At 35.3% G+C, this 15086-nt stretch overlaps 2 protein-coding genes across 2 annotated transcripts; both read right to left on the reverse strand.

Annotated features, from left to right (window-relative positions):
* Positions 1–2352: 2352 nt before the first annotated feature.
* oscp1b (organic solute carrier partner 1b) lies at positions 2353–12651 on the reverse strand. The gene is made up of 10 exons (XM_084386163.1): positions 12198–12651; positions 9560–9714; positions 9084–9251; positions 8666–8746; positions 8394–8497; positions 6207–6335; positions 5906–5975; positions 4636–4775; positions 3816–3879; positions 2353–3578 (listed from the first exon to the last, which is right to left on the reverse strand). Exons 1-10 carry the CDS (start codon positions 12307–12309, stop codon positions 3459–3461), a joined length of 1143 nt encoding a protein of 380 aa, XP_084242289.1. The 5' UTR covers positions 12310–12651; the 3' UTR covers positions 2353–3458.
* Positions 12652–12665: 14 nt separating this feature from the next.
* On the reverse strand, positions 12666–14753 carry LOC311276484 (cornifelin-like). The gene is made up of 4 exons (XM_084386165.1): positions 14630–14753; positions 13690–13858; positions 13353–13489; positions 12666–13235 (listed from the first exon to the last, which is right to left on the reverse strand). The coding sequence occupies exons 2-4, from the start codon at positions 13796–13798 to the stop codon at positions 13137–13139; spliced, it is 345 nt and encodes a 114-aa protein (XP_084242291.1). The 5' UTR covers positions 13799–13858; positions 14630–14753; the 3' UTR covers positions 12666–13136.
* Positions 14754–15086: the final 333 nt, after the last annotated feature.

Consider the following 15086-nt stretch of genomic DNA (forward strand, 5'->3'; position numbering starts at 1 on the left):
GAGTGACGGAGCAGCGCAGCCAATAGAAAATGTTCTTTGGAGTTCCCGCCCCCTTACGTGCGTTCTTGAGATTGGCATTCTTCGCTTGGTGTGGAATGATAAACGTACACACACTATTTAATTGAGCAGTAGAGTACTACTGCATAACTCGAGTCAATTTTTGATAAATGTGCATTTCTTTGGAATAAAATAATAATTTGATGTATTACGATGTAAACCAGTCCATCTCCACAACTCACTTATGAAGCAGTTCTAACGAAATAGACCAATGAGTATACTGGAACAAAGCTACAAAACGGACAAAGTTTATGTATGTAAGAAATTATTTTAGATTAATATTAACATGCTCAGAGGCCTATTCATATTTAAATACGTACTGCAGACAGGTGGTTTTAAAGGTTATGAGTCATAATACAGTGCCATTATTTTGCAAAAAATAAATAAAATAAAATGTTGCATTTGTGTAAAGAACATTCTAGTGATTTTCTTTGTTTAATATAAAAGTGGAAATGTCACTTTAAGAAACTGCTAAATCCGTGGGACTTATCTCAGGCATCAGTGCCAGGTGAAATAAACATGGCACAAGGATTTCACCCAAGACTAAAGGGTAAATTAATAGATAAATAATGCTGTACCTCTGTTCTCATGAGCACAGCAAACCTCCGGGGGGTTCTTGCATGCACAAGACCCTCGAGATCGTATCCAATTTTAGATCCCCCAAAACTAAACAACTGCACCCACAACATTAAGTTTCAATTTAGTGGGTTGGTGCAGCGCTGCATGTCAAACAGAGAGTGTTTTTAAAGGGCAGTAACTGATTTAAGGCTGTGCTGTCTTCCTGTCTTGACTCAGCATGGCCTTTGCCTTAAACCACATGAAACACTTTTATAAGCCTGTGGCTAAACATTGGCCAACCCACGGTGTGTGGAGTGGAGACTGTGAATCATACTTTACTAGTGTCCATGCCTGATAAAGAAAAAGTGGTATTGAAAAAGATTGCAAGGACAATTTCACAAGGACATGAACCTAATATATGGACTTAGGGTGATTACCTCTAGTTCTTTACTTTCCTTCAAATAACCTTATCTTATCATACTGGAATAACAATACATTTAAAATATTAAGAATATAGTTATTTGTCATTATAAAAATATTACTCTGCAAAATAACACATTCTGAAGCAAATTTTAATTGTGCTTTATATATATATATATATATATATATATATATATATATATATATATATATATATATATATATGCTCTTATTTTATTTATATTTGTTTGACTAGAATGCACTCAATAAATATGAAATCAATTCTTTTTTTTCTTTTTTTTTTATTCAATACAGATTTATTTAATTTGCTTTATTACTTTATTATTATTATTTTGCAAATATATGGAATGATTTAAAGGGATAGTTCACCCCAAAATGATTTTTTTTTTTTTTTTCATCATTTACTCACCCCCAAGCTGTTCTGTCTTCTGCTGAACCCAAAAGAAGATATTGTAAAGAATGTTTGTAACCAGACAGTTGATGGTAGCCATTGACTTTCATAGTATTTTTAATTTTTTCCTACTATGGAAGTCAATGGCTACCATCAACTGTCTAATTACCGACATTCTTCAAAATATCTTCTTTTGTGTCAGCAGAAGAAATAAACTCATACAGGTTTGGAACAACTTGAAGGTGAGTAAGCGATGACAACATTTTTGGGTGAACTATCCCTTTAAATGAATAAATGTTTTTTTTTTTATAATATCAATAATGTCCAGGAAGATGCAGTGTCCCACAAATGCAGCAGTGCAGAGTCACATCATGTCAAAATATTTCGTGCTGTGGGAGTTTAAAAAAGCGCAGGTAATGAAAATCAGAAGCTCTTTCCCATGGAGGAACAAGTGTGACAGCGATTCATTCATTACTGTGTGGGTGTTCATAACGTCTCCCACGACTATTCAAATGAACACAGGGGTTTTCAGTATTGCTAGTATGGAAAAGTCATAACAGATCAAGTGCTTAAACAGCATGTGACAGAGAGACACTTGCAGAGTTAAGGGGGAAAATGCAACTACAGAGCTTCTTTTCATAAATTTTACATTCTTTTCACATGAAACCACTGTCAGACTTATTACAAAATGCTGTTCTGGGAGTTCAGAATGTTTAAAACTGTGGTGTATTAAACTGCACAAACTAACAATGAAGTGACAACTCCTTTTATTAATTACTCTAGGTATTCCAAATCTATTTGTGATAACCAAAGTGATCTTTCTTCTGTTGGGTGTCAACAACAATGCTGAATTATTCTATTGCGCCATCTAGTGTTCACAAAGAAGCCTAAACGTACTCGATTTTGTGTGACTTTGGCTTTTAATTCATGATCTGTTGATTTAAAGAAAAATGTTTTGTCTATATAAGTGCACAAGAAAATAGTATTCATGCTTTGTTGATATTAATGTTGTGTAAAAAAACAAAAACAATATATCAAATAGGAACATTTATGTTGACTAGTCATTATTTGCAAAAAGATCTACTTTATTTCACATTCAAATCTATTTCAATAAAATGAAACAGTAAACAGACAAAAATGAACATTCATATACAGTACATTAACTTTAATAAATAAGCTCTATTTTGCTTATGAAAAATATAAACCATTTCATCCACCACACATATTGCATTGCTTTCTTTCCATGGAAGGTGGTTTCACATACACATTGTCATGTAACATATGCAACAATTGTACACTCTAAGACATTTTATTTGAATTTCTTGAAATACCTGACTTTGTTGCATTCCCTTTGAATAAAGGCAAAAACAAACATACACCAATTGTCCTGGGGCTTCCTGTAAACCAGTTTTGGGATCTGTGCTCAATATTTACCACAAGTGCACTTCGGTTTCCACCATTACCCTGTCTTAAGCAGCGCATGTTTTGTGGATACATATCCCGCACCTTTCGGTTGCACATCAAATGGATTTAAATGAATTCCATGTGCACAGATTGTCCTCTTAGACAACTAAGATAGTCTAGGAAAGGCGTTTCATGCGGTCCACTGATCTAAATGTCATAGAAGTGTCTGCGGCATCAAAGCCCACACTGCCAGCAGACGCTACTGTGAAGACTGATATCAAACCATTTGCTGAAGTATGCCTCAGTAGGTCCAAACTAACTTCACAGAACGAATATGCAAAAGTAAATATGGTCCCACAGCAAGACGCATTTACATTTCTAGACCTGCTATTTGCATTTCTCGCATTTAGTGTGTGGCAGGAGACAAAAATTGCACGAAATTCTCAAAGAAAGAATTTCTCGTCGAGCTTAGCTGTTGTTCTGAATATATATGGTGGTCACTGTAGCTCCAGACAAAAGGCCGCTTTGCTGAGTAAAACATTGTAGCACTTTATCCTGCTTTACTGCTCAGTCACTCTCATCAGTCAAAGGGAACACCAAGTTTAAGTCACAGTCCATCCATCATGGCCAGGAGGTCATCACCCTTGCTGCTGGAACTGGGGGAAGGTTCTCCCGTCTCTACGAACTCTCCCATGATCTTAGCCAGCTCAGCATTGGTCTGTTTGTCCTGAAATGAGCCAGTCAGAGGTGTATTGTTACTCCCATGGTCCACTTTGGCAGTTTAAAGTTAACCTAAGACTCAAAAACCAATTAGACAAACTGAGAGCTTTGTCTCAGTGTGGGACTGTGGGTGGATCACTGGTAATCAGGCATTACAATGTTTTCTGAGGCCAAGGATCCCATAACATTGTGCTGAAACAACCTAAGTGTATTACTTTACAAGCGTACAAACATTAAGCATTACCTTTGTTGCCTGGATATTAATAACTTCATAAGACAGCTCATCCGGTCTTAATATCAAAGCCTCCCTGTGGGGAAAATAAATCATTTCAATTTTTGCATGAAATCTCATGCAAAAAAACAAACATAATCTATTTAATTGACATTTCAAGCTGCACTTTCATGTTTGAAACCACAAAACATGTCAAGAACATGGCAGGGTCACATTTTACCCCACAAAATAAAGAGTAACAAATTATATTTTTATATGCACTTTTTGCATATGCTCACCAAGGCTACATTTGATCAAAAACAGTAATTATTTACAAACTCAAGTACTCTTTTCCATTTTCATACATTTTAAAATGTAATTTATTCCTGTGATGGCTGAATTTTCAGCATCATTACTCCAGTATTCAGTGTCACATGATCCTTCAGAAATCATTCTAATATGCTGATTTGGTGCTCAAGAAACATTTCTTATTATCAATGTTGAAAACATTTGTGCTGCTTAATATTTTTGTGATATTCTTTGATGAATAGGAAGTTTTACTTGAAATAGAAATCATTTGTAAAATTATAAATGTCTTCACTTTCACATTTGACCAATTTGATGTAACCTTGCAGGAAAAAAAAAAGTCAAATGAGAAACATTGAGAATATATATAATTGAAAGCAGGTAAAATGTCTAGACATATTACACTAATGGCATGATTTTGTTTTTATTTTGGGGTGAAATACCACCTCCAAGACATGTTTCATTGAGATGCAGCTTTAAATCTATTTGTGACGTTCTAATCAAATTCAATTTAGACTATAACAATATTTTTAGAATAAAAACTTACTCTTCCTCTTCGTCAGTGGCGAAGAGGTTAACACGGAAGCCAGAGTCAGTGCCGGCTGGATTCTGCACCTCCAGACCTCCCATTAGTCTAGCAAGCAGGTTCAACTCTTCTTTTGCCAAAGGATTCGGAGTTGTGTTGACCTTCAGGATTGTATGAATTCAGCCAAATATGCAAGCTAATTACATTACACATTTGTCTGATTTTTATTTATTTTTTTCATTAGTTTTAATGATGAACCAACATTCTAAAATATTTGAATAAGATTTGAATATATGAAGAGGATGTAAATTATCATGTCAACTAGGTTATATAAAGTGCCCCTATTATGCTTGTTCTGATATAACCTTTCATGAGGTGTGTAACATAGCTGTTTGTGAATGTAAAAGGTCAGCAAAGTTTCAAAGATCAAAGTACACAATAAATGGTGTTGTTGTCTCCCAAAAGAAAGAATAGATTCTGAACTGCCTGAAACAATTCATCAGTAATTCCAGTCTTACTTGCCTGCACAAATCTACATAGGTTTGTAACTTTTTTTAATAATGCCGCCTATGGTCTTCATTGGCTGCCCCCAGACAATGTCAACTTTGACCCTCAAAGTTGTAGCTGAGACTGGAAGAGTTTGGTTACATTTACATTTAATCATTTAGCAGACGCTTTTATCCAAAGCGACTTACAAATGAGGAGAACAATAGAAGCAATCAGACCAGCAAGAGAGCAACAGTATATTATATATTATACAGCTAATATTAATTGGTCAGGTGCTGATGAAAAAGATGTGTCTTTAGACATTTTTTGAAAATGGCTAAAGACTCAGCTGCTCGAATTGAGATAGACAGGTCACGGTTAATGTTGTTGACATGTTGAGAAGACACCGTTTTCTGATACGGTAAAACCGACGCCATTATTACTGTTCGTATCACTGTGTATCAAGCACTGAGGAAGCCTCCGGAGCTGAAATTCAGATATGGTAAGGGTTCATTTCCGACATGCGCTGTAAGCGGTAGACCAATCACAACAGACTGGGCTAACTGACCAATCAGAGTAGGCTCTCAGAAAGGCGAGGTTTAGAGAGACTGAACTGTTTCAGGCACTGTGAGAAAAAAGGTGATGATGCAATGTATATTATGAGAAAAATAAAGTGTTTTTTGACCTTGGATGCATGTAAACCTATTGTAGGAGACTTCAAAAACTAAATTAGGAACCTTTAAAATAGCATACTAGGGGCACTTTAAAAGAGTACAAATAAAGTATAATTTATTTCTAATCTTACCTTGGTGTGTTGTGAGGAGTTTTTTGAGGTTCCAGACATGTGTGTTTCAACAGGGCGGCTCACACTGTACCTGAAAGAACAAATAGGACAATTGTACAGCTGATGTGCCAGTGAAAGGCTACCTGTCTCAGGTTTACAGCTAAATTATTCACAAATCAATTAGAGACAACGCTTTGCTACAGATAAAACTTAACACGGATGAATTACACCCCTGTATCTGAAGATCCACAGAAGGTGTGAGTCATATGATTCCACTATTGAATATTAGTAGGAGTATTATTAGAAAGTGGTGGATGCTCACATGTTTGTGCCCAGTTTGATGACTCGATCACCATACATTTCAAAAGATCCCTCACGGAGAGCGGCGTTGTAGTTGCCGCCATCGCGGAACTGCATCCTTCTCACCTCCTCACCACTACAGCTAAACATCCTGGGAATTAAACACGGTCATGAAAAAATTATTGATAAATCATCAAATAAATCTAAAATAATTTTAAACAGCATTTCTTATTCTTAATTATTTAATTCTTTTAGAAAATGTGAAGAATTATTTTATTCATGCCATTTTATTACCTTTTATTAATTGAAAGACGTGATGCAATATAAATTAGTGCCGTCAAATCAATTAATCACAAATTAATCACATCTAACATAAAATATATATAGAAATATAAATAAATTAATCAATTTGATAGCACTAACATATAAATATATTAAAGGAGAACTCCGGTCAATTTTAACATTGAGCTCATTTTTTTGTACATTTGGAGTGCTGTCAGTACAGAGAACAACGACAAAAATCGGTGTTGCCTACACCGTGTTATCCTCTTTTTAAAATTTGCACTCTGTTGACTTCAATGGGGCAATGTTTAAACCTGCTTTTAGCCTCTTAACATCCTTGATGTGTCATTACAAGTGCACAGGTCATGCGAGTGATTCCTTCTACATCCTGTTTTCGGTCGAAGTCCACAGTAATGGAGTTCACGCGCCTAGGTTTAGTACCTATGATCACGCGCGTGAACTCGACAATCGACTACTGTGGACTTCGACCGAAAACAGAATGTAAATACAGGTATGTGCGCTGGCTGAATAAACATCATTTTTATTAATATCTTTCACATCTACTGTAGTCAGATTCACCCGCGTTCACTCTGAAGGAATCACTCACATGACCTGTGCACTTGTAATGACACATCAAGGATGTTAAGAGGCTAAAAGCAGGTTTAAAACTTGCCCCATTGAAGTCAACAGGGTGCACATTTTAAAAAGAGGATAACACGGTGTAGGCAACACCGATTTTTGTCGTTGTTCTCTGTACTGACAGCACTCCAAATGTACAAAAAAATGAGCTCAATGTTAAAATTGACCGGAGTTCTCCTTTAATCGATTTGATAGCACTAACATATACATAGATACACATATATATACAGTGCTATGCATAAGTGAATACACCCATGCTAAAGTTGACTAAAAAGAGGAATAAAAAATCATATTTTGGAAATTGAACTTAATGCCTTAATTTAAAAAATTAGGAAAAATCCAATCTTTAAGGACACCAATTTTCTTTGTGAATGAATAATGTATCGTAAATAAATAAATGTTCTTCCTTAAAATACATGGTGCATAAGTGAGTACACCCCTATGTTAAATTCCCATAGAGGCAGGCAGATTTTTATTTGTAAGTATTTATTTTTTATTTTTTTTAGGATACTATGCATCCTGATAAAGTTCCCTTGGCCTTTGGAATTAAAATAGCCCCACATCATCACATAGCATTCACCATACCTAGAGATTGGCATGGTTTTATTTCAGTTAGCCTAATAGCTAGTTTGATTTGCATTGAGAGATGATCTTATGGAAAGTACCCCATGCCAATCTCTAGGTATGGTGAAGGCTATGTGATGATGTGGGGCTATTATACTTTAGCATGGGTGTATTCACTTATGCATAGCACTGTATATATATATATATATATATAATTTTTTTTTTTGTATCTCTTTTTTGTATTGTATGATGTGTTTATGGACCCGTGTCTGCAATAAAGTTTAATAATATACACATATGACCAGTGTCAACACCTGGTCATATAATAAATTCATAAAAATGTTAAGCTAAATCTTGATAAAAATAGTTCAGACATGTTACTGTATGTCAGCTAACCCTAAGCGCTATTAGAATAACTGCTTTCAGTCACAGTCTAAACACAGAACCTGCTAAACTTAGAATAGCTCTCTTATATGTCCAAGTCTCTTGTTAATGCAATTAACTATAAACCCTCACCATCAGACTCTGTCGGCTCGAAATGACGTAGGTGATTTCAGAGCAAACATATGCAGAACTTTAGCTATACATTTAGAGGCTATTTATTTATAACATTTAAATCAAATCAAATCAAATCCTGCCGTTCTCAGCCTTTTAATGCCTTGGTCATGTCAATACTGGAAATTTTTGTTTTGTTTTGCCATGGATGTTATCCTATGAAGCTAACCTCATGAGTCCTGGGGCGTGCATCCCATACGGAACAGGGCCTGATGTGGGGAGGACGAATCGTCCATTGGAGTTCTGTACCTTGTCTTTCAGGAAAATTGATACCTAAAAAACAAGTTAATATATGTTTAAAATATCTTTTGACTTTGTCAAAATGATTATTTTCTGCACCTTCAAAAACATGACCAATATTATTGGTTAATTCTCAGATTGGGTTTCCCGGAGTATTCTGTATTCATGTACATAAATCAAAATAAAAAATAAAAGACTTACTCTTATATGCATATCTTGAAAGAAGATGAGGAGTGTTTGTCTAATTAGTTGAAACTCTCCACCAGATAAAGGGGTATATATCTAAGAATTACAAGCAGGAGAATACAACATTTCAAAGCCAAAATCAGAGTGGAGCTGACAATGATAGCAAAATAATTGCCCAATAATAATAATAATAATAATAATAATAATAATAATAAGCATAATAATAAACTTTTATATTAAATAAAAATATGATATATTATTATTATATACCAAACAATGGAAAATGTATTATAATATTAAATAATAACATTGACATAATATTAAACAATATTAATATTAAATTAACAGATATTTACAATGAAAAAATGACTTATTACATTTAATAATTGAAAACAATCTTAAAATGTATAGTTCTGAGCATTAACGCCATTACCTCTATGAGTTGTTTGTTTGTTTCATCCACTTGGCTGAGGATGCTGGGAGTGTCTTTCACAAAGTCCCTGATGGCATCCATATGGTTGAACGACACAAGGAGGATGTCTTTAGGCCGAGGACACAGCAGGACTTGATACTTGAACGCCATGGTCATCAAGTCATAGAGCTGTGCATGGGAAAAGCACAACAAAGGAGCCATTACATATTTCATCATATTACACACCAGAGGGAGCCATTTATCACTATTATGCTTATTAAAATATAATGATATTTATATATAAATGAGAAAATAATTCAATATAAAAGAGACTTTCATAAGTACTGATTTTTTTACTGAGAATACAGAGAGTTTTGTAGAAAGTTCTCACTAGGAAAATATGCAAGAGTCGCACCAATAAAAATAAAGCAAACAATCTGTTATCAGAATATTCAAGAAAATGACAATGTATCCTTGACTTTAGTTTTAGTTTTCACCTTGTCCATACTAGCTTGGTTGAGTCTCATGATGGAGGCATGAGCCAGTCGGTCAAACACCGTCCTGAGGGCCTTCTTGGAGTACAGCTCTTGTGGCTTGAACAGCTCCTCCAGGAACTTCTTATTGAACATGGTGGTAATGATATCATTCATAACTACCACAACACAAACACAAAGACAGAGTTGCAGTGAGTCAAAAGCAATTCTGTGCAAACACGAAGCTGCCAACAAAGCCAACACAATGCAGTCTGTACTTTAGAAAGCCGTTTTGCCAAGAAAGATAGATAAACAAAAATAATATAAATCAAAATCGGCAGATGTTTTCACAGAGAAGCGAGCATGTCATCACATGTTGACTGAGGAAAACACCAATGCTAGAAACATATACTGTCAAATGGAGGATTTCATTTATATCTCAGTACTAATAATAACTGTATAAGCTTCCTGAATCTTTGGGGTTCTTATTCTACAATAGTATATTTCTCACGCGAAAACATTCCAAATGTGAAATTACAATTAAAGGGTTAGTTCACCCAAAAATTAAAATGATCCCATACTTTACTCACATTCAAGCCATCCTAGGTATATGACTTTCGTCTTTCAGACAAACACAATAGGCGTTATATTAAAAAAATATCCTGGCTCTTCCAAGAGCCTTTATATTTATAATGGGAGTGAATGATACCTTAGTTGTTGAAGCTCCAAAAAGCGCATCCATCCATCATAAAAGTAATCCATACGTCTCCGGGAGGTTGATAAAGGCCTTCTGAAGCGAAGCGAAGTTTTTGGAAGAAAAAAATCCATATTTATAGCTTTTTAAGCTATAATTACTGGCTTCCGGTAATCTAAATCTAATCCCCAGACTAAAGATTTTTCTAGTCAACTATTAGTCGTTCATTTAAGCGATTAGTCGACTAATCACACGTGTATATTAATTAGCCAAATCATAATAACGAGCCTTTAATTGCCTATACATAGCCTAATCAGTGCTCAAGCGCATGCATAAAGCTTACCACAGCGCACCAGCAAAAGTAATGATTATGAATGTGTCGTGAAAAAACAGCAGTCTGCACTTATTTGCACATTTAATAACCTAATCTGAGAATATCCATTTGAATTGGTTCATTTAAAAATAGAAATTTCAAGCTTTCGATAGATGCATTGTACATTTTTATTTTGTAACCAAAACACCAGTCAGGAATTAGAAGTCTAAAACGAGAATTTTTAAAGAGAAATGTCGGAAAAGCTTGAGTTTGTTGCCCAGCGTCTACTCCTGCATCCTACGTCGGGTCAGAGTTCACTCTTCCACCGGAACTAGACTCGCGTACGGCCGTTACCGGAAGCCAGTGATTATAGTTTATAAAGCTATAAATATGGATATCTTTCTTACAAAAATGTATAGCTTCGCTTCAGAAGGCCTTTTTTAACCCCCCGGAGTCGTTTGGATTACTTTTATGATGGATGGATGCGCTTTTATGGGCTTCCAAATCCAAGGTACTATTCACTCCCATTATAAAGCTAGGATGGCTTGAGGGTGAGTTAATTACGGGATTTTTGGGTGAACTAACCCTTTAAAGTAGCGCAAAACCCCCATCTCCCCCTACACAGCAAGTGCCTATAAGAGCCGGCACTACTTTGCTCTATGGCCAGCAGCAAAGCAAGCAGAATGTTAACAATACCTCTTTTTCTGTCCTCCTCTAGCCAATCTGCTACAGTGGCTACAAAGATTGCAAATCAAAAAGGACATATTTAAAATTATCCTCTAAGGAAGTTAACTAAATAGCAGGTATGGCATCGGCTACATGTACTGTGTGTATATACACATCACATCTGCAAGCAACAAGCAACTTATTCACACTGTTTTGTGACCTCTGTGGCACATTTTGATACCAAAAGGCAATGTCGGCACAACTACAAATTTCAATCTTAATATTTCAGAATGCAAAAAAGAGAGGAAACCCTTATACAGGAACATAAATTAGACAGGAAACCATGATACTGGCAAGCTGTTGTTGAGCAAATGTAATTGAGCCACAGTGTTGCATGCAAAAGAATTTATGCTGAACAAATGCAGTCTGTTTGTTTTAATACACTTAAAACATACAAACGTCATTACCTCCAATTATCAAAACTTCTGATGAACATTTTTGATTTTTTAGATATTAATATTTAGCTGGCCGCAAAAAAATATGGATAGCTATTGTAGAATGAATAATATTATTGTATTAGTTTAATACACGATATTATTTTTGTAAAATGATTTGTCAGAAAAGTGTGACATTTGTGCTATCACTTATATTTGTTTTCTAATGCAATGACGTTTTTAGGTGCCACTGCATGTTTCCATGGACAATGTTTTGCATAATTTAAATGTTTTTTCCCCCTCTCATTTAAATTCTACAAGGAATGCAAAAATGACTTGTTTCCTGCATGTAAGTTAACTGAATTGGGATCACTGTATTCAAAAACAGGCTAACTGGCTAATTATGTACAGCAATAGCAGAAGATCCAACAACTAACGTTACTTTCCTTTAGAAAGATCACAAACGATGATCATAAAAACAACGTTTACACCATAACCCGGGTCACCAGAACAGGCTTGCTTTATCAACTCCCTGGCATATTAGCTGCCATCTACCTTTCTTCGCTTTATCTGCTGGGATATTCTGAGCCCGCAGGCGCTGATCCAGGATGTACAGCATTTCTCCACCCAGATTAATGAAGAGAAGAGGCAGCGTTCGCGTCGACATCCCCACTGAAGATGGATAAAGAGCAGCTAGTATCGGTAAGCAATCACTGGTTGTCAATAAAAATTCGCGACCTGCGCGTTTGTAGCTGAAGATCCTGCAGAATAATAAGCGTCTGTAAGCCCTCTCTCGGTTGCCAGGTCACCGCCAACAACAGCCAATCAGAGGCGCTCGTACTGCTGTGCGATGATGACGCAATACGTCTCTCCATGAAAAGCAGGTAATACAAAAAAACTATTTTGTAGGCCTACATTTATATAATTTATGCGTTGACGTGAAGGGATATGTATGGTCGTTTGTGAAGCAAAAAATAAAGATAAAAGTATTAGAATCAACAGCAACTGAGTTACAATAGTAAATAACTGTGAAAAGTTTGTTTTTTATTCTTTTTTTATTTCATACGAATAGGTAATTCCACTGTAGGCTACTGTGTTTGAGGTAAATATATGAGACAGCTCCTGTACAGTAATACATTAATGCTGCAGGTTGGCACATTTTGAGCATTACAGCAAATTTGTCAGCACGTACAATGTATTAATGAATATTGCAAGCATTCACACAATCTTAACCGCAATAATATAACACAATTTACTTTGTTTACCAAGTAAACAGTAGTATTGGTCATCTTTTGTATTTCCAAAGAAAAAAAAGAAAGAAATTCTATCATTGTTTTAATTCTCCTGCCTCATATAATACTTATTGATTTGTAGTTTCATAGTGATTTGGATATGACTTGAGATATGATTGATTAATGTATGTTGATTTTTGTTGAATTTAAATGCTTTCAAAAATATAAAAGAATTTTAAAACTGAAACAGTAATGGCAGTCACTAGGTCTCTCCATTCCTGATACGAATTTCTCTGGTCATTCGACATGTTTCAAATATTCCACAGCAACAGGTCATCAAAGCATCATTGCATATTGTGCCCTGCAGGAAAAAAAAAAAAAAAAAAAACACAACACATGTAACGGTTAACACATACGTTAGTGGACAGAAATAAATCCATGGATAAGAATTCTTATATGGGAAATCAGTTCAGTATACCTGTATTCCATAGGTTAGACGCATGTGTGTCCTCATTGCAGCCATTCCTCCAGGTACACATGAGAGACATACATTCTCACCATACTTGTGTGCTGTGTAACAGCTGAGGGCTATTGGACAGACACAGCCAAGAGCACCTAGACAATGAAAAGGAAAAAAAAGCAGACAATTGCTCAAAGATCATGCATTTTATGTTAGCAATGCACCACTGATAAAAACAGTAAAGTGACTAACACAGAGTTCTCATTGGCTAAATATTAAACCACCTAAAATATACTAATAAAATCTTTAGTTTGAATATAATTTGGATGGTTTGCCGGCTGATCTCAGAACTTACAGACAAGTAGGTCACTGCAGCAAGAACAAAGACCGGTGCTCCACTCTCCAGTCTGCACATTTGTACCATAAGAGCCAGCACCAGGCTGAGTGATGACTGGGTTTGACATGTCAATCAAAACGAGCAGTCCAGCAAGGAAGCCGAGAAAATGGCTCGAGATGTTTTCTTCCTAGGTAATTTGTAAACAGAATGACAAATTTAAATCCATCAATTCTTAGATTTTTTTTATTTATTATTAATTACCACTTCCTAATTTATAATTAAACACCAGTTTAGAAAGAAAAATATTGACTTCATATCATTTTCCATTCCATTTTTGAGCGATTTGTGCTATTAAAAGGATAGTTCACCCCAAAATAAAAATTCTGTCATTATTTACTCACCCTCATGTCATTCCAAATTTGTATGATGTTATTTCTTTTGTGTAACACGAGAAGATGTTCTTATGTTCTTTCTTTTTTGTCAATACAATGAAATGCTATTTTGGACCCCATTGACTTTCATTGTATGGGCAAAACCAATTGAAACGCTTCTCAAAATATCTTCTTTTGTGTTCCACTTAAAAGTCATAAAGGATGGTTGAGGGTTTGTAAATGATAAAAGTCTGATATAAGTCTTATAGATTTGGAGATGAGGGTGAACGATAATTTAACACTGTTTTACAGGATAGGAACATTTTACATTCAAACACACACTTTGATACGCAAGAAATGACTATAGAAAACAAATAAATCTGGACCAGCTCTTATTAAATTTTTAACAGATTCTTCTCATCTATATCCCACCAATATTAAACAAATAAAATGAAATATTTTATCTGATTAAAAGGTGATAGAAGAAACAAATATCTTTGAGTTTAAGGCTATACAATTATTTTTATTTTAAATCGATAAAAAAAAGTTCTATAATATAAAGTAAGTTGTAGAGTTCAAAAAAGTACCTCGTGTTCTTCTGAGCCTCTTGATCAGCTTGCAGCTGAAAAGGAAGTTGTGACACACACCAACACACCACGCTTGCTACTCTCGTATGCATCGTTTCCGATTCACGCATATAAGCTTTACACAGATCACAGGGGGAGGTCTGAGTTGTAATAGGAAATGTGACCAACAAGAATTCTTTACAATCAATGGATAATCTCACACGAGTAAAGCATTGATAGTTTGACCTCAGATCATGCACCTGATTGTCATGCATTTCTTGTAAAATTATAGAGTTCAGAGAACTGAGAGGAGCCAAACCATTTGTACTAGCCACACAACCACAATGCATCAGTCTTGCATATGACACACGTCTTCATCAGCTGCTGATCCAAAACTCCTGAATGTGCGAAACTAACATGTCATCAAAGGATTTCTATGAAGTTATTCTGATATAATCATCAGTACTTTGAGGAATGA

The sequence above is a fragment of the Rutilus rutilus genome (assembly GCF_951802725.1).
Source record: "Rutilus rutilus genome assembly, chromosome: 17".
Classification (NCBI taxonomy): Eukaryota; Metazoa; Chordata; class Actinopteri; order Cypriniformes; family Leuciscidae; genus Rutilus; species Rutilus rutilus.

Excerpts from the sequence above, each read along its gene's own strand:
- oscp1b (XM_084386163.1), bottom strand. The coding sequence starts at position 12,309 with ATGTCGACGCGAACGCTGCCTCTTCTCTTCATTAATCTGGGTGGAGAA. Across the intron at positions 8,498-8,665 it reads TTCAAGATATGCATATAAGA|GTATCAATTTTCCTGAAAGA; the intron begins GTAAGTCTTTTA and ends CTTGTTTTTTAG. Across the intron at positions 4,776-5,905 it reads ACTCCTCACAACACACCAAG|GTCAACACAACTCCGAATCC; the intron begins GTAAGATTAGAA and ends ACAATCCTGAAG.
- LOC311276484 (XM_084386165.1), bottom strand. The coding sequence starts at position 13,798 with ATGTCAAACCCAGTCATCACTCAGCCTGGTGCTGGCTCTTATGGTACA. Across the intron at positions 13,490-13,689 it reads CTGCAGTGACCTACTTGTCT|GTGCTCTTGGCTGTGTCTGT; the intron begins GTAAGTTCTGAG and ends TTCATTGTCTAG. Across the intron at positions 13,236-13,352 it reads GTCTAACCTATGGAATACAG|GGCACAATATGCAATGATGC; the intron begins GTATACTGAACT and ends TTTTTCCTGCAG.